This window comes from Alternaria triticimaculans, assembly GCF_023758025.1.
Source record: "Alternaria triticimaculans strain BMP 0046 chromosome Unknown scaffold_3, whole genome shotgun sequence".
Taxonomy (NCBI): domain Eukaryota; kingdom Fungi; phylum Ascomycota; class Dothideomycetes; order Pleosporales; family Pleosporaceae; genus Alternaria; species Alternaria triticimaculans.
The window spans coordinates 1,693,276-1,712,967 of record NW_026055960.1 but is presented as its reverse complement, the minus strand read 5'-3'; the positions used below and the strand labels follow the sequence as shown (position 1 = coordinate 1,712,967).

The window sequence follows — 19,692 nt, the reverse complement described above, 5'->3', positions numbered from 1 at the left end:
GCGGCGTTCAGCTTACGTGGAAGTGTTGAGCGACGGCTAGATGGTTGGCTGAAGGTCGTAGTGGTCGACTGGTACTTAGAGTTATGCTTGACACTGTCCTTACCTTCGTTATATGTTGAAGTGTGTTTGGATTCTGGTGTTGGAGTAGATGGTGTTACGGTCGTTTATGGATAGAGTTATTTTTTTGCAAATTGGAAAGCGCTGCGCAGCCTTTGATCTAGTTTGCATCTGCGGTGACGTGCTATTACTTATGTGGTAGGACATGGTGTGCTCGGCTTTCGTGTGATATCCGCTTGTCCAACCCCAGAAGCATCTCTAAGACACGTATGATAGTAAGATGACTGAAGCTGCCAGAGTGAATGGCGGAGGAATGTGCCGAGTACATGGCAAGACTACCGTTCACGGCTTGAGAAACATGTGTATCAATCTTCAACCGCAAAGTAAGCAGACGGTCTCGAGTTGTCCGTAATGTATGGGATAGATCGCGTAGAGGGCATGCAATACATCTGAAAGGTACCGATAGAGGAGACAGATACATCGATCGTCATATAACATATTGATGGACGTAGCGATCGAATGAAACAGCATCTCTGAGAATGTAGGATGTATAGTTTATTGGGGTTCTCCCTCGCAGGAGGTGTGGTGCATCAGCGGGAACCAGGATTAAGATCTCTCGCATCTATACTTCTGCCTAAGGTAATTAACTTTATTTGCAGAATGGGTAGCTGAAGCGACGGAGTAGCGCCCATGGGTATCGATCTACCGTGAACTCTCGCGGTCAGCACTAATAGTCCACCCGTTCCCCAAGTGCATACTTCCGATGCAGCACGTCATAATGTATGGCATGCTCATGGATATGCCTGACGAATCAATCAGTTCTTGATGACTCCGGGATCGCGATGGAGAGTTCGGCTTTAAACGCATTCTAGAACTTTACTCTTCAAGTGTACAATCTAGATTAGCCATTGAACCGGTGGCAGACCCAAAGACCATTTACAAGAAGCAGTAGAAGTCGTAGTATCGTGGAGACTTCCACCCCTCATATCTACTACGCCTTGGCACTTCAATGCCTTGAAGCACCTGAGGCACGAAAAGAAGGACTGGCGTTGGTGTTGTGGCTACCGAGCCGCGTGCGTCGGATTTACCTAGGTAGCCGTTGGGATAGCCTGGCAGGGCTGACGTTTCGTTTCAAGCCGGCGATTGTTTCGAATGACGGCACGATCCGCTAAGGCAGATTGATGGAGGTTGGACGTGTAAGAAGTTTGATAAGAAGGAAAAGCTTGGTACTGGCCGTTGATGCGGGTGACGGAATCGTGATCCGAGTAGATGGGCGTGATGTGATGTGACGGTGGGGAAGAAGAAATGGCAGAGGATGCATGTTTCATGTGACGTCGCGGGGTGAGAAACAAGTGGCGTTTATTCAGAAATCGATTGCGAAAGCCACAGAGACATGCGGATGGAGTAGTGTCGACTGCTCTGCAGACGGCGCGCAGTGGGGAGCGCTTTCCGTAGATGCTGCGAGGCGGGAAGGTGCCAGACTGCCATCGTCACTTCCTTCTTTGGGATTCGTCTCTAGCGCCTCATCGCTCTTGCACATTCTGCGGTCGGTCACAAATCTCTTCGCTCAATGTTTGAAGAGCTTCATGTGCACTTTCAACAGTATTGCTTCATCTACCTCGCACGCCGCGGCACAACACAAGCACCAGCGACATTGCGGACGGGCGGGAGCCACACGCAAAATGGAAACAAACACCAGAAACGTGACGAAAACAGTTGAGCTATCGACCTCATTTCCGGCTGATCAGTCAACGTTCGCTGAGAGTCGAGAACATGCTCATGTCGCTCGTTACGAGAAGACAAGCTTTTGCAGGGACTAGGCGCGGAACCTCATCAATCTTACGACCCGGCTGCCAGTTCCACGTCTCTCCAGCATCGTGCATATCGCGTGCATCGGCACTGGGATTGCGGCACTGAGGGCCAGTGTGGATGCGTTTGAGGCTTTCAGGCAGTTGAGGACTTGCGACAGGATGAGACGGTCAAAGTAGTCGCGAAAGCTGGATGGGAACGGGGTTGTGGCTGTGTGTTATGCGGAAATGCACTGACAGCGGTGGCATGTCTCAAATGCACATGGTAGGGTGTGGCCTTGCTGGGCGCCTGAAGCAGAGAGAGCAAGGACGCAGGACGTGTGGCACTGTGGCTTCGTTCGGCGGACCGTTGCAGGCGACGCGACATCAGAAGGGATCGCGATGCCGACTAGAAGCCACGGAAGCTCCAGTGCTTCACCATGGGATAGTCGAAAGCGACGACGACTCAGGCGCGCCGGCGATGAAGTCACTTTGGGGCCCTTTGTGCAGACATGCGAGGCGGCAGGCGCAGGTCGCGGTCGCGCGTCGCACCATGGCCCACGCTTGCACAAAGACGGCCAACACTCCATCGACTGCTCCACCGCTGCCTTATCCACGCCTATCGACAAGCGTCCCCGCAAACACGAAAGCGCCCTCAACACGAGCTGATGGCGACGGTGGCACTGTGTCTCTCCTGTCGCACCGTGTGCTGGCAGTGGAGAATGGACCGAATCTCACGCATGCCTGCGCGAGTCCATTTTTGTCTCGCCCGGCTGCGTCTTTGCGCTGAATCTCGGCACGGTTGTGTGCCTTCACCGACAGCGCGCATCTGCCATGTACCCGCTCCTGTCGATGCTTCTAGCAGGGAGGATCTGCGCCATGGTCGCTTTCTATTTTGGCCAAGCGCCTTGAAACGCAATCTATGGGGGTTGTCGGCACGCAAAGAGACGGACTGACGAGACCATCGAGGGCCATCCCAGCGCACACGTCCAGCGCGACGGGGGGCGAGCAGGCAGAAGATCGTGACCTCTTTCCCAGCGGCTTCACCGCGCTGCGAGTCGACGGCAACGAAGAGTCTCGCCTCTCAGCGACGAGAGCTCGCGACCGGCGCATTTCCCAGCGGCTGCCATGCCTCGAGCTTCCGCGTTGGCCCTCCTGAGTGGCTAGGCTCATGCATCCCCCTGAAGTTGTTCCTGGCTAAGAACGCCGCTGACTGGCCCCTGCCGCCGGTTGTTCCTGAACGAAATTAACACCCGCCAGGGGCCGACCATCTTAGGCGCATCTGTGCTGCCGTTAGCAGCCACCCAGGTGCTTAGGCCCCATCCTGCAACTGTCAGCCAGAGAGTTCATATACCGCCCTCCCTCGCTGTGTTTTTTCTCCTCACCCAAGGCAACTTTTCCTTACCACACTCGCTATCAACTGTCTTCGGACATCACATTCTTTGAACATCCAGTCACTCTTTCCTGGATTATCAACGTTTACGCCTGGACCTTTTGAATTCCCGTCAAATACCCCTTCAGTTTTAAGAGCCAGGATTTTTTGAACTTTCATCATGATGAAGCTTACCGTTGCCTTCTTGGCTGCTCTCGCCGCCGCCGATGCCGCTGAGGCTCGCAGCCACCGCCAGGCCCGTCGCCAATACGGTGCCACCGACTCCTACGGTGGTGGAAACAGCTACGAGAGTGGCAACAGCTACGGAAGTGGCAACAACGGCTACGGCAGCGGATACGGCGCCCAGCCCCCGCCTGTCGCCAGCTCTTCCGCCGCCGTCAGCTCTGCTGTTGTCAGCTCTGCCACTCCCGTAGAGACCCCCGAGGCCTCCACCGTCGCAACCCCCGTCTCCTCTTCGGTTGCTACCCCGGTCGTCTCCTCGTCCGCTGAGGTCCCATACATCCAGTCCTCTTCCCCGGCTTTCGAGACCTCCAGCACCCCTGCCGATGCTACCTACACTCCCAGCGTCCCCGCTGGTGGTGTCTCCAGCAGCACCCCCGAGGCTGCTACCAGCAGCATGGCCAGCTACCCCGTTGGCGGCGGCTACGGAGCTCCCTCTTCCGCCGTCCCTGAGGCTGCCACCTCCAGCTCTGCTGCCATCCCCACCATGAGCTCTGCTGCTTCCTCCTCCGCCTACGGCACCGGCTACTCTGCCGTTGTCCCCTCCGGTGGTGTCTCTTCCTCCGTTCCCGTTGCTGCCTCTTCATCGGTCCCTGCTGGCGCTAGCTCCAGCTCTGTCCCCGGTGTCAGCATGAGCTCCGCTATCCCCTCCGGCTCCTACCCCGTCGGTGGTGGATACGGTGGCAAGCCCTCCTCTGCTTCCTCTGAGGTCCCCGAGGCTGCCACCACCAGCTCCGTCGTTCCCGGCGTCAGCATGAGCTCTGCCATCCCCTCCGGCTCTTACCCAGTCGGCGGCGGCTACGGAGGTGTCCCCTCCTCGGTCGTTCCTGAGGCTGCCACCAGCACCATGTCCGGAACTGGTCTCTACCCCACTGGCACTGGTATGGTCCCTACCGGCACTGGCATGGTTCCCAGCGGTGTCTCCTCCACCCCCATCAGCGACATGGTGACCTCCACCATCTACAGCACCCAGATCTTCACCAAGACTGCTTGCCCCCCTACCGTCACTGACTGCCCGGCCCACTCCACCGCGCTCGTCACCAGCGTAGTTGCCGTCGGCACCACCGTCTGCCCCGAGTCTGACCTCCCTAAGCCCACCGGCAGCTCGGCCATGACCAGCTCCTACCCCGTCTCTGAGGTCGTCCAGACCTACACCGAGACCCTCGTCTACACCGTCGGTGTTGGCTCGACTGCTCACCCAGTCACCACTGAGGTCACCTCCACCTCTACCTCCACCCAGTACTCCACTGTTGTCGTCACTGTCGGCAAGCCCACTCCTACTGGTGAGGTTCCCTCCGAGGCTACTGGCCCTGCTGGCGGCGAGGGCTCCTACCCCACTGGCCCCGCCGGTGAGGAGGATGTCACTTCCACCATCAAGTCTACCTCCACCTCCACCAAGTACATCACCGTCAAGCCCACTCCCACTGGTGAGGGCGATGTCCCCGCTGACTCCGAGTCCAACCCCTCCGGCCCCGCTGGTGGTAACGGTGCCTACCCCACTGGCCCTGCTGGTGGTGAGGCCAAGCCCTCCACTCCTGCTGGAAGCGAGGGTGGTGAGGACTGCGCTGCTCCCGTCACTGTCACCGTAACTGCCAAGGAGACCGTCACCGTTACCAAGGGTGGTGACTACCCCGCTGCTACCCCCAACGCTCCTGAGCCAACCCCCGAGGTTCCCTCTGAGCAGACTGCCTCCTCCAGCATGCCCGCCGTCCCCACTGCCATGTACCCCGTCCCCGGCAACGGCACCAACCCCTACCCTGCCGGCCCCACTGGCTTCAAGACCTCCACCAAGCCTGCCATGCCCACTGGCACCGGTGCCGTTCCCACCTCGGTCCTCCCCAGCTTCTCTTTCGTCTCTGAGGTAGCCACCCCCACCGGCGAGAGTGCTATCCCCTCCTCCAGCGTTCCCGCCTCTGCTGAGACCAGCTCTGCTGCCTACCCCGTCGGTGGCGGCTACGGCGGTGCCTCCAGCTCTGCTGCCGTCTCCACCCAGACTCCTGAGGCTTCCACCGTTGCCTCTTCCTCCGCTGCCCCCACCCCTACCCCTGACAACAGCTACGGCTCTGGCAGCGGTTACGGCTCCGGCTACGGCACCTACTAAGCGCTAAAGTGCATTTCTTGTATCTGAGCTTCGCGTTTTCTTAGTGTCCTTTGTTGGTAGGATCGCTTGATCCGCATTCTCGCATGTCTTGTCTGTCTACTGTATCAAGTTCCCTCGGGCAGGGGCAAAGCGTTGGGTGGTTTCCTTTGTGATGGATTGTTCACGTAAAAGCCGGGACTAGACAGTTGATATCATGTACATTCGACAATATATTGACTGTCTTTTTCCACATCACTCTTCGGATTCCCCATGCTCGTCGGACTCTGGTATGTGGGCGCAGTCAGACTGCAATGTTTGATGAACCTCGATTTGTTCCTAGACTTTTCCTTTGTTGCGGTTGTCAAATGACCTGGCGTTATCTAGTTTTCTTGAATTTACTCTTTGCAACTGAATCTTGCCTCCAATCTCAATTGTGATGTTTCTTCCATAAGTTAGAGCGCCAGCGTTTCCCTTGCCGCTCTCCTCGAACTCTGTCGCAAGTCGGGGCCAGATCCCCAGTGACACAAACCTAATCTGCAGAGCTGATCACTGTACCTGCATACTGTCACAAGCCCATCCCTGTGCATCATCGCGCCACCGCTTGCACGTTCTCGCATGATCGGCCACAAGTGTAACGTCTAATAAAGCAAACACAGCCACTCGCAGCCGCAGTGCCACGTTCGCGGGTTTGGTGCAGCACGTCTCCATCCAGCCATTCGCATTCAGCTCCGCCTCTCCTTTCGAGCCGCTCCAACTTACTTACCGTGCCGCAGGGTACGTAACTGCACGCAAGACGCGTGCAGACGCCGACAGCCTTTTCGCAGTACTACATCATGCAACATCCTGTTGGTGGAAGGAACGTGCGCTGTTGTTGTTGATCACTCATGGCTCGAGCGACTACTGGTGGATGTGGATCTATACTACATCTGATATCAATAGACCGCATCTGGGATCGTTTCCTCGCAAGATTGGTACGCGTCATTATACGCTCGTATTGGGCATCGGACGGGATGGTAGTACACGAGCTATAGATGGACGTGAAATGAATTCGCCGAGGACGTCCGTCCATGCTGATCGTGTTGACGCAAGTTAGAAAAGGTTGTGGGTCTGGAAACGAGGCGAAGCGGATGCAGGTGACATGTTCAGATCATGTTGATCGATTTCTTGATTATGCAAGATGCCCGGTGGCAGGTGGGTATGCTTGGGGGAGTTGCGCTGCGTACGTGGCGATCGCTATTTGGTGCTATTCTTGAGGGTTTAATTTCCGATGCGGCCGAGGTGAGTGGATTTGGAGATGGGGACAGTGTATACGCATGATGTTGAGTAAACGAAGGAAAGCAAGGAGACAATTGAGTCAAACAAGTAATTGTTTTAGAGATACAACGGATGAAAAATGTCTTGCACAGTGCCGCGCGCCTGTCGCTCCTGGGTATCAATGTCCTGAACGCCAAATACACACCTCCTACACACACAAGCCTCGACAAACATGGGCCTAGTAGTCATCATCGTAATCGTAGCCACCCCTTCTCCGTCCACCATGGCCTAGATGTCGTCGGACCCAGTACTGATGATACGTGGAATAATCACGCTCACCACTGAGACCGAGCTGTCCTGCAACATTGACATAGCCGTCCCCATTTCTCTCCAGGTTCTTTGTATCGACATGACCCAGCTTGCCCTCGAAGCCTGTGTCTGCCTCCCACTTGGCACGACAGTATGGACAAGTCGCCTTGCCCTTTGAGACAGCAATCCAATTCGCCATACAAGCCTTATGCACGTTGTTTCCACAGCTGGCTTTGCAGTATACGATGGGTTCGTTCTCGCCGAGTTCGTCGTAGCAGATGGGGCATTCACCCTCGATGGGCTTGCGGTTGCCGTCTTGGCCTTCTTGTTCAGTGCCGTCCTTTCCGTCTGTCTCGACGCCGGGAATGGGAGGCGCGTTCTTGATGACTTCGCGTAGCTCGGAGCGGACGAGGGCTAGTTGGTATGCGACGTCTTCCCGTGCTTTCAAGACGCGCAGCATGACGTATATGATGTGCTTGCATTGATTGCCCTTCTTCGCGTGTGGACAGTCACAGCTTGGGATGAGACCAACTGCGACGGTGTAGACGTTGCCTGTAGAGCCGGCCACAATGACCTTCTCCTCGGGCACATCATCGCTTCCGCAGCGCTCACGCGAAAGGACTGTGAGACGCTGTGTGAAGGCTCTTTCCTTGATCGCAAGATAGCTTTGTGGTGCCTGTTTGCGGAACACTCGCGCGCGCTTCTCTTCGGCAGGCGCATCGGCGTCGCGCTTGCCTCTCTTCTTAGCAGGAGTCTTCTGAGTCTTCTTGGGAGAGTCTCCCGTCAAGTCGATTACTTCGGGTGCGCTCTTCGTCTTTTTGACTTTCCGTGGTGTGGACTGGTATTTGAGGTGCGCATCGTCATCGTTATCGTCGTCGGCGTACGTGGTAGTCTTTCGCTTGCGGGTCGCTCGCGTTGGCGGATGGCTCAGGTCGGAGTTCATGGCGTGTGTGTGATGTAATTGGCGTCGCAAGACGAACGAGAGGGTATCGGTTTGGCAGTTTGGTACGATTGGCTTGCGTGCGGGGGAAGATGAGGAGTGTGGAGTGGCGGCAGCCCGGATCGCGCTTGCCTCACGCGTCCACGTGATGACGTAGCTAACATCTATTTCATCCATTGGAAACTTTTTTCCCCACTTCAACTACTGCCATTAGGCCATGAATAACGACCCAGCTCTACATGTACACTACGCGACACGCAGCACTTCTGACATCCAGTCTCGAACTGGAAATCGCAGAGTTGCTCTCGTTGTTCTTTCATCCCAGTCTTCTCTTTTCGTGTCGTACGTTTTGAGACTGTTTATATCCGCATACAGTATACAGATCGATAGCGATGCGTGCCCGAAACTGGGGTATCAAGGGCTCGCTACCACAGCTCAAGACTGCAATCAGTGCCTCCGCACTCCGCTGCAATACTAGTGTAATCATTACATTATGATACGGCACTGACCTGGTACTATTTCTTATCTCGAGATACGCGTTCATCCATTCATTTGATATGTTCCGCTATCTGTTACTCTCCCTGCATGTCCCCATACAAGCTTCCGTGGTACACCCAAACATCTCACCCACAATTTCGATCATGCTTTGCATGGCAGGCGCTCGTTTTGCCCACATCATTTCACAGTCTTCAAATTGAGCGAACTGCGCCCGTCATTGCATAGCCACTAACGAGCTCATAAATGCGCTCACGCTTGCAGCATTCCAGACTGGTACCGTGTCGTGACAGCGCCAGCTACTACGATTGACCGGCTCCTGTCATCCTTTGGTTTCTCATCCTAACCTCATTCTCCGTTCTTCGTACTCACCGGCCCTCTTCACGACAATATCCGCGCGACTGCAGAGACAGCTCAAGCGACACAAAGCCATGGCTAGGCACACAGTAGAGAAGACGACACCGGAAGAGCCCTTGGATGAGCAACTGATTCAGCCTCAATTGACTCCGTCGGCGGACCTCGAAGGACAGGCTGCGCCAGCTGAAGAACAGGATGTCTTTGGTAACGAGGAAGGCGCTGAGATACAATACAAGACGTGCAAGTGGTGGTAAGTACACAAACTACCTGATGCTGTGTGCAGTGTCACTGAACGAGATTTAACGGTACTTTGGTGCTCCTCGGCGTACGGCATGCATCGTTCGCTCAGCGTGAGATCCTTCTTTGAACTATCGCTAACTCTCAACTACTAGGAATGTTGGCACTCGTAAGCCTCTCGTACCTTCGCACTATCATCTCAATAACATAGTCAAGTGATGCTCGCCGAGAACGTCTCATTAGGTGTCCTTGCCCTTCCACAAGCCCTCGCAATCCTCGGCCTAGTCCCCGGTCTCCTCTGCATATGCTTCCTAGGCATCATCGCTACATACACTGGCTATTTGATCGGCGAATTTAAGCTGGCTCATCCGTCTGTAGCGAACTACGCGGATTGCGGCATGCTTATGAGCGGGCCAGTGCTTCGCGAGGTGCTTGCTGTCGGACAACTACTAGTTCTGATCTTCATCATGGGGGCGCACATCTTGACCTTTGCGGTCGCGATGAATGCGATGACCGACCACGGCACTTGCACTATCGTCTTCACCGTCGTCGGACTGATCGTCTCCTTCCTGCTAGGGTTGCCCAGAACGTTCAAGAACATCAGCTACTTTAGCTACTTTTGTAGGCCAAAGGATCCGATCACTTCGTATGAACTCGCGACTGACACATTTCAGCTTGCGCTTCCATCATTGTAGCAGTTACGGTAACCATGATTGCGATTAGTATCCAGAAGCCAGACGTGGGCAACATCGTTGCTGTGCGACCCGATGTACCACTCGTCAAAGGACTCGCACCCGTGGTTAGTCCTGAGTGTACGAAGTGCATGTGAGACAAATGCTAACTTCGTACCTGCACCTCTGCAGATGAACATTGTCCTAGCTTACAGTACGTTGTTTCCTGTTTTGTGATCATAAAGACATTTGCTGATTTCATACAGCTGGACACGTCGCCTTCTTTTCGTTCCAATCCGAACTCGAAGATCCTCGCGACTTCCGCAAAGCCCTTATCTTCGAGCAGGGTATCGCAGTCACATTCTACATGCTCATCTCCGTCATCATATACTACTACGCCGGGCCTCTCGTAGCCTCACCCGCCCTTGGTTCCGCATCCCCCCTCGTCAGCAAGATTTGCTTTGGCATCGCGCTGCCTACAATCATCGTCGCGGGTGTAGTCAATGGCTCTGTAGCGACCAAATACATCTACTTTCGCGTATGGAAAGGTACTAACGTAGCATCAACTAACAGCTGGAAGAGCCTTGGAAGTTGGGGTGCTATATGTACAGGCGCATGGCTGGTAAGCTGGATCTTGGCTGAAGCAGTGCCGAACTTTAATCTGTTATTGGGATTGATCGGAGCTCTCTTTGGAAGCTGGTTTAGTTGTAAGTCTTTACCAACACGACTCACTATGAATGACAATAGGTGCATTGGCTGACGCGTGTAGATGCGCTTCCTCCACTGATGTGGCTGTGGCACAATAAGAAGAACGGTAAACTGTTCTCGTCGACTGCGCAGACAGCTTTTACCATCTTGAATATCTCTATTGTCATTCTAGGGATGCTGATTGTGAGTCCAATCCTCAAGATGCCACGGAATGAGTGCTGACTCCGTACTACAGTTTGGGCTTGGGATGTGGTCGTCTGGATGGGCGTTGAACCGCGGGTCTGGTGGCAAGGTATTCTCTTGCGATAACAACTGGCATCCTGTGAGCTGGGTTTCAGGAGGTACCAAAGATGCATAGATGTAGCGCATGAGCTGGAAGAGTGTTCTCGTGCTTTTCAAGCTCGCTGATGGGCGTTATGGGGTGAAGAATCAACACGTAGGTTAATTAGGAGCGCAATTGTGTTGTAAATATCAGAAAATCGACGCATTCGATATCAATTGTGGGCTTTTCGGGAGACTGTGTTGCTGCTGAACAGTAGCATCGCGCAAGGGAAGCTATGACGCGCCGGGACCTGCACAACCGAGCGCTGCGCATCTCACGACTCCTCACTTCACGAGCCAATGACAAGCCTCTCCGACCCCAGTGCGCGTCCGAAATAAGCTGTTCCCGAAGAAAAGACGCAGGCTCAGGTAATCTGGCTAATATCGATGTGGATGGGAAATGCCAAGTGAGGAGGCTGGACGACCTGGCCTCGCTCGGGCTCACCACGATGCTTACGCTGCGACCGTTGACTAGACGACGCACATATTATAGTTCTTACTGAATCAGGCCGAGGATATCTTTCCCGCGAACTGGTACGATTGTTCATATTGCGAAGGGTTGTACCACTGTTCCGCTGGTTTTCGTACTCCTGCTCTTAGCCAACCGTCCCACCTCGATTTCCACGAGCGCTCAAGCGTCCGACCCCGACCTCTTCGCTGCCCAATTTCCCCCTGATTGAAGTTTATACGTCCCCGCGACACTAACGCGACCGCGATATCTTCTCGCGACTCCATTCTCATCATGCCCGTCGAGCTCCGTAAGCGCAAGGAAGCGCCCCCAGCGCCTGTGCGCCCAACGAAGAAGAAGGCGCCCGCCAAGGAGAAGAAGCCCGAGAGCGAGAAGACTGTCGTTGAGAAAGTCCAGGAAACTGTCACTGAGCAGGTTGAAGCTGTCAAGGAAGCTGTTATCGGTAAGAGCAACGGCGAGTCCGCTGCCGCTGCGACCGGCCCACCCAAGGTCGGCGACACAATCGACCTCGCGTCCTTTGGCGGAGAATTTGAGACGAATGACGGAGACAAGACAACGCTTGCAAAGCTCGTAGAGGAGAGCAAGGGCGGTGTTGTACTGTTCACCTACCCCAAGGCTTCAACGCCAGGATGTAAGCCTCCAACCCCTGACATCTCTCCCGTGTTCGCAGCAGTACTAACGCGTACAACCACAGGCACAAAACAAGCCTGCCTCTTCCGCGACTCCTACGACCCCCTCACCGCAACCGGCTACTCCATCTACGGTCTCTCAGCCGACAGCCCCAAAGCCAACACCACCTTCAAGACCAAGCAGAAGCTGCCCTACACCCTGCTTTGCGACCCTTCACAGAGCCTCATCAAGGCTATTGGCTTCAAGAAGCCACCGAAGAGCACCACCCGCGGTGTCTTTGTTGTTGATAAGGAGGGCAAGGTGCTTGCGGTGCAGCCTGGTGGTCCGGCGGCTACGGTCGATGTCGTGAAGGAGCTTGTGGATAACAAGGAGGCCGTGCCGAGTAAGGGAGATGCGGAGAAGGCTGAGAAGAAGGAGGATCAGGAGATGGCTGAGACGGCTGGGGAGGTCGCTGATAGTGCCGCTAAGGTGGATGGTTAGGAGGCTTGAGCCTCTCGTGTCACTATCGCGGAGTTCAAGGTTTCAACAGCTTGGGAAAAGTGTGTGATACTTCATCGAATACATTTCTAGGTTTTGGCATATGCTAGTCACTCTGCAGACCTCGCGACTGTTTGCTAATGTGAAATTGGTTAGGTCACCGACGAAGGCGACACCATCGACATACACGCCATAGCGGACTAACGGACGCTTGGACAGGTTCATGCGCGAGACAATGCCTGCTAATCATCGCTGGTGACCGGTGGACGATCCACTTGGATGGGAGCACAGCCCGAATGTTCGCCAGGAAGGCGATGCTCCACGAGCCTGCGTGTTGATCGACAAATCAAGACACGATACATACCAATACTGTGTTCGGGGCCTGGCACAGGCTGCTCATCTTATTCGATACCACGGAGACGAGTAAAGAGCAACACCAGGAGCACACTTGACGTGTAATGGCATCATTAGACAAGGCGCCCGTCGAGGCTGTTTTTCAGAAAATGGCACGCAAAGACGTTTGGGCCCAGACGACAGCAGCTTCATTTCCTACTAATGACGTTGTCTCGGAGCCACCGGAGGTGCACTTCAGTCCCATGCAGGTGCTGCGCCACAGCCTTCCACGAATCTGACCGTGTGAAGCGGCTGACCGGTACAAGAATCAGGCTGCATGTTTGCGAACCCTACGCTGAGCTGCTGTGGTTTGTAGATGTGGAGAGAGTGTCTGTGTTACGCATTTACCGTTTCCGGTGAGTTTGGCTTGCCCCATATGCGTCGAGTATTGGATCACCGTGCAGCCGGACGGTGGATTGAGCGTCTGATCGCTTGCACAGAACGCAGGTTCTTCAAGGCAAACACTTTTGTTTCAGATCAGGCGTTATATGTCGCTTGAGCCGAGTCTCCAAACGTCATATGTCGAGTGGCTCAGTCGTTGTTCGTTGCATGAACAATACTGGCACGTCATAAATCTTGCATTTGGTATGAATGTTGAACCAATCGCGATTTACAGTAACTAACGGGTATCCAGATGATATGAACGCTTTACTCGTGGAAGACATCTTCGTGATCCCTGGGCTTTCAGAAACTGTTTTTCACATCAGAACAACGATATATGCAGATATGATACCCCTTGCACAGTGGCTGCGCCACCCTCCAAGGTCTAGGTCTGGTATCGAGTCGAGCCCCCAAGTGTGCGCTGTGAGCGCTGTCCGGTCGCTCAGCCGTCGCCACCGTGGCACAGCAAGCAGGCAGCCTGATGAGGCTCTGAAGTCTAGGTCCATTTAGCACAGCCTTCTAACTCCAAACTGCTATACTAGCCCTTGACCTCTGCAGCATTGCGTAATGTTCGAGATTGCCTTCCGCTTCCTTCTTCTTGAATTGTGATCACTACAGACCATCAAACCTCCACTACCAAAATGATCCAACTCAGTAAAGCCAAGAGACTGTTCTCTTCTCGCGGTGAGCCATAGAGTCTCGCAATGTGGATCGTTTGCTCAGAGCTAACATATTATTGAAGGTGACCGTAACACACCAACCAACCCGGCGCGTCCTACCCGGATCTTCAGTGAAGTGGACGAAGATTACGACTCACTCAAGAGCAAGAACAAATGGTACAGGCGTGCCTTGTCCGCAGCGTGTCCAAGGTTCAAGCAACTCCTTTCGTCTCAACAACGGTCCAGCACATCGACAAGCGATGCTCCTACCCTATCACGCAAGCTCCGCCGAAGATTCACACCCGCAAGGCAGAACGAGAACTTCAAAAGGATCGTTGATGTCTCCTTGTGGGACGAGGATCGCGGAAAATGGTCGAAACCCAATCCTGGTATCGTCCTAGTGGATACGCAGAGCAGGTACAACTTGATCACTCCCCAGTTTCTCGCGGAATTTGGGCTGGCACCGAGCCCCAGCTCTGAACAAATCACGATAACCCTCAGCAATAATACTGAGGTGCCATGCCTCGGTCAGGTTGAAGCAAGATGGTACTGCAGCGACACTCGAAAGGTCCCTAGCTTCCGACCACGATTCGAAAAGTCGGTCTTCCAGGTGGTAGATCTCGAGACGTTCGAACTCGTAATCGGGAGTGAGACGATCGTAAAGCTGGGGCTCTTACAAGGAAACCGCGACTTCTTCGGTGCCTATCGGACTTTACAGCCTCGAGTCGATTGTGCGTTCGTGACCGCAAACTGTGAATCGTTACTGACTCGAGACAGCTGCCACACTCGCTCAAAAATAAAGAGAGGCTGAAGAGAGACGCAAGAAAGAGAAAGAGAAGATGAGGCAATATGAGCAGCAGCAGGTGAGCCGTCAAAGCTCTCGTTCATGGTTGCAATGCTGATTTGGACAGGCACAAGCAGCTGCAGCTCAGAGACGCTGAACACCCACCCTAGACATACTACACACACACACGTATACATCCCGAACTTGATTCTCCCGTACGCTCAAAGATTGTTTCGGTCGCCGATCCCAGTTGACGTAGGGATGACACGCCAACGATGGACGGGGGCCGGACTGCGACGAGATAAAGGCGACGGCTTCTTATGTTGAATCTTGTTTGGATTTCAAGTTGGGCTGAGCTGACGCGGAGCGGAGTGAGCTTTAACTGAATTGCTCCAATGGCTGAGTGGCCGGATGAGTACTGTACCGAAGTTGGTGGCGCACGCATGCAGGTGATTACAACGCATGCCACCTGGCAACAGTTTTCCTGCAGCGTATACGACCGACACGGATTCTGCCGAGGCTAAGCGAAAGAGTTACGGGGTAATCGGTCACCAATACTGCTTTCTTCGATTATGTTAATGTCTCCATTTAGAAAGGGTAGTTTCTTTTGCGATTGAATTCATATTAAACCTCCTCCTGCAGTGCTCCTATCAGACCCAACAAAGACGACCTGTACAGCAGCAAACCTTGGGTTTCGTTAGTAGGTGAGCAATAAGGAAGATATGGACATACTCACGCAGCTGTGATAGCAAAAACTTCGGCGCGTTTCGCATTGGCCAAACCCATCAAGCAAATAGAAACCAGAACATTGAACCCAGCAATTATCCCAAGTCGAGCAGTCATGGACTGAACGCGATATAGCACGGCAATGGACGCTATTGGTATGAGAGATGCGAGAATACTGGTGATCCAATAGGTGATGCGATAGATGGTGCTATCTTCGTAGCCGACCACTCCATGAATGCGCGAAGGTTTCTTGATGCGAGCACAGCCACACCTGAAGAGGTTGGTGATGGTACTCTCCGCAGCCCATGCAGAAAAGGCGTCCTTCTTTGCGCGCGGACATAGCGTCACCAGGTCCGGTTTGTAGGATTCTCGATGGCAGGCAGAGCCCCAGATATCACCGTCCTCTCCAGTCAACGCATTCTCGCCCATTTCCGTAGAGTGGAGATAGTTCTGGATGTGGTGGAGATCCCAAGTGCTTGGCCGAGGGTACTTGAGAATCTTGGCTTGTTGTGCTAACGCATCATCTGTCGTAGTCAGCTTTATGCGTCCGCTGGGGAACCTGCAAACACACTGTACTCTTTGAGCGTTTCTCTAATCTTCAAGATTAATCCCAGTTGTTCACCTGTGCCAGATTTCTCGGATTCACGGAGCCAGAACCAATTCAGTGCATGTGCTTTCCTCGTTTCCGACGGATCAATGTGGTCGGCTAGCTGCCGCTCTCGTAGCTTGTTCTCCAGATACGTGAGCTCAGCCTGCATGTACAACAGGTTCTGAGCATTGAGAGCCCCAAACCTGCGGAATATAGCGAGCTCAGGTAGGATCTCCATCTGCGCAGCCAGTTTCGGGTACCCTTTAACGAAACGATCAAGAGGATCTTGCGATGACATCGTTATTCTTTCGTGGCTAGATAGCCTTCATGCGTGGCTCCCCATATAGGTGTCGCTCATTGCGCCCATATATCTTGAACTTAGCAATCGAATGTGCGCAAGAGCCTCCACGTCATTCAACACACCATCAGCAGTCGAAAAGCCATGCGCATGAAAAGGGCAGAAGGACCTCTGGGTGAAGCTGCATACATCTGCAATGTCAAGCAGCTCTTAGCCTGAGATGCAGGCATATTCGTCAGGCATACACATCGTTCATCGCTAAGTTATACCCACCCCTACCACCAATGATAAGCCACCTCTGAACATGAAACCTCGATTCTTAAGGATCGCTGCGAAGTCGATGACAATCGTCGCTCGAATGAGTCGATATTATCTATCTTTCTGCGACCGAACAGACGTTATCTGTGAAGGTGGAAGCACAAGCGAAAGTACTTTGGATATCGCAGAATGACAAATCAAATGGAAGGCCGACTGAGTAGGCAGCCGGGAGGACGCATCATGGCTACGTTGATGTATGTGAGATTCCAAGGTTTCGCAGCCTGCTGCGGATAAGGTTGCATGCTGGCGCTAGCACTAGTGGTTGCCTCCCGGGCGGGCACCTGCCAGTCGCGCCACGCGTGCATCGCAGTCCGCCTGCAATCAACTCCACACTACACGAACAACACACTTGGAAGCTTTATTACTTCCACTCCATCTGTCGCTTCGCATACAGAATGAGAGCAACGGAGATGGAAAATATGACCGTTTCGAACATCAGAATTTGGCTGACGAGGCTACAATTGAACACTCATCGGTAACGGGCATGAGCGGCTGCGCCCCACTGACCATACCAGGAACAGGCAATGACTGCCTTCTTCCAGGCTGTGACGCAAAGACATTCGAGATCAACCCGCTCCGGTGACTCAATTAGATGTCAAGAGAATGTATACTGCGCCACTGGCGAAAGTACTGAAGATGCTCATTGGATTTGGCCCGCCCAACAACGCCTCAGAGCTTTCATGTCGCTCGAGCGGTCTCATGCGCAGTCCTTCAGGGTCATACAGAGGTCCCGCCTGCGCAAAGAAGCTTGTGCCTGGGGCTATTGGTCGCTTTATAGGCGGAAGGTCCTCCTCGTGAAGTTCCTGGAGGACTCTATTATCACCATCGAAAAGCACACTTAGATCCAACTCGCATCAACACCACCATTGCATCGTCGCACGAAACACGAAACACGAAATACTACCCGCTAATTGATTGACTACGGAAAATGTCTTGTTGGGGACTCTCTAGGTTGTTGTCATCTGGTGTGCGTTACCCTCCACCCTCATCGGCCATTATTAACGAGATCCAGCGAAGACAACGAATCCCTCAGCCGGCCCAAATCGAGATCTGCTCTCGAACAAAGGGTAGCTTGGAGACTTGGGAGGTAGCTGTCCTCTCATGTGATCCAAATACCACGGAAAGCATCATTTCACGGCCTATGTTACAAGTACTGGATGTTCCAGTGCATACGAGCGAAAAAACGGAGTGCGTTCTCGCCAACAATCGAGGCGAAGGGGTGGAAGGATATGTCGACTTGACTTGGTGCTTCGGAAGCAATACCAAACATATACAAGAGACCCGGTTTTGGGTGACGACGACGGAAAATCCAGCATACGATGTGGTACTGGGGCGAGGGGATGCTGAAAAGTTCGGTCTCGTGAAGCCGAGAAGACACTTCTGAGATGTCACTAATCCCAAGCGTATATCGCTTCGACAACAAGACTATCTCTTATTTCCCATCTTATCTTGTCGCCGCATAGATTCCTGTATCAGACAACAGACATGGTGGTCCAAGACGAACTATAGTTCGCTGGCGTACCCGTCTTTGAGCCTCAAGCACGCTGAACCTCACTTCCAGGATAAAACCAGGGACTGATTAAGCTGTTGTCTTATTCGTGTGTTTCTTAGCCTTGCATCTCATCTTCTGCTGTCATTACGGTTATGCTTCTGTTTAGTTTTGTGTCCTCGGTTCGTAGCAATAACGAGTAATTTACACGGTGTTTGGGCATTCGCTCGACTTATCAACAGGTTTACCCCATTGCTTTTGTTATTTCGACATGCTGATAACATGATGCTCACTGCGAAGAGAAGCAACGGGCATGGTAATGTAATGTCCATTCTCTTTGCGCATGAACTCTTGCAGTGTGCCGATTGTCGTAGCTTCTCTTAAGAGAAACGCGCTGTCACAACTCTCCAAGTCTTCTTTCTATGGAGGATGTATCTGCTGACAACTGAGACTCATGACTCACTTCCATTCCCCCGCAGTGTTATGAAGCTTCATCCTTGCTATTGGATGATACAACTTCGACCTCATCTTCCAGAAAGGTCTCGACATAGGAGCTCTCACCGGGCTGCTCGTAGGAGGGCGGTAGCGTAGGTCTCCTCACGCGTGGGATCGAATATTCGGCAATGACATCAAGGTCCTCAAGGCTGGTATTGGCGGCCTCTGCCTCCAAGTCATGGACGTCTTAAGAAGTGGTCAGACACATGTTTCATAGGCTCATCGCATATGACACGTACGAGGGATGGAGCGGCCTCTTAGCCACCGAAGCAAGACGCAGCCAAGCGAATCATGCTGGTGAAGACCAGCTAGGGTAGCAACGGTACTCAAGACACCAAATATACCGAAGCATACCTGCAAGGCAAGCTCTGTAGAGCTGTCGGCGTTGGACATGAGGTAGCTTATCGGAGAAGTACAAGCGACAAGAGGGCGAAGCAGGTAAGCAGTAAGCCAACCGAGGCAAGAAGATAGTAGTAAGTCAAGTCACTGCAAGTGCCCAAGGTCACAAAGACTTAGTAGAAACAACAGAGTGAAGTGGATGGCATTATCATAGTACATCCGTACCCCCAGGGTCTTATACATTTTCTCGACGGTACGTATCTTTTTGGCACTCTAAGGAAACGCTTGAAAGTTTTTTCAACAGCGATTAGGGTGCGGCGCGAGGTATATAAAGACTATTGTGAGTCGGGAAGGACTGCTGGTTCAGAGGAGCTGTTTGGGTTAGCGTATCATGTAGGAAGAGATCAGGGTACCCGATAACGTCGACAGGGCGTTGAAGTTGTGCCATGAAGCACCCGATGACCACATACATAGCCACAATGCAACATCTAAGCTATGAGTCCTGGGTAGATGATTGGATAGTACATGCACCAAGGACTTTACCCAGGGAAAAGATTTCGTCAGCAGGGCAAGTGAGGCTCTCACCGGTGCGGAGGACTTCAACATAGCCCGATACTCAGCCCACGCAACACTGTATTCCAGCTCCAATGATGCTCACAAGTCAAACAAGGCCAATCAGAGCAACATTCATCTCAGCCTCAGGCAGAGAGCTCCAGCGTGCCGAAGTCAGCCTCCTTGCTGAGTTCAGCCTTGGAGGTCAATTGGATATGCAGAGGCCAACGCAACATCCTATCTTGCATAAATACCCCATAATGAT

General features: G+C 53.3%; 3 protein-coding genes across 3 annotated transcripts; 2 read left to right on the top strand and 1 right to left on the bottom strand.

Annotated features, from left to right (window-relative positions):
* Positions 1-3,397: 3,397 nt before the first annotated feature.
* Positions 3,398-5,557, top strand: J4E78_003261 (uncharacterized protein; the record flags this gene model as incomplete). Its single annotated transcript, XM_049363901.1, has 1 exon — positions 3,398-5,557. One exon carries the CDS (start codon positions 3,398-3,400, stop codon positions 5,555-5,557), a length of 2,160 nt encoding a protein of 719 aa, XP_049224566.1.
* A 1,471-nt stretch (positions 5,558-7,028) lies between these two features.
* Positions 7,029-8,042, bottom strand: J4E78_003260 (uncharacterized protein; the record flags this gene model as incomplete). The annotated part of the gene is made up of 1 exon (XM_049363900.1): positions 7,029-8,042. One exon carries the CDS (start codon positions 8,040-8,042, stop codon positions 7,029-7,031), a length of 1,014 nt encoding a protein of 337 aa, XP_049224565.1.
* A 3,528-nt stretch (positions 8,043-11,570) lies between these two features.
* On the top strand, positions 11,571-12,407 carry J4E78_003259 (uncharacterized protein; the record flags this gene model as incomplete). The annotated part of the gene is made up of 2 exons (XM_049363899.1): positions 11,571-11,928; positions 11,992-12,407. 2 exons carry the CDS (start codon positions 11,571-11,573, stop codon positions 12,405-12,407), a joined length of 774 nt encoding a protein of 257 aa, XP_049224564.1.
* Positions 12,408-19,692: the final 7,285 nt, after the last annotated feature.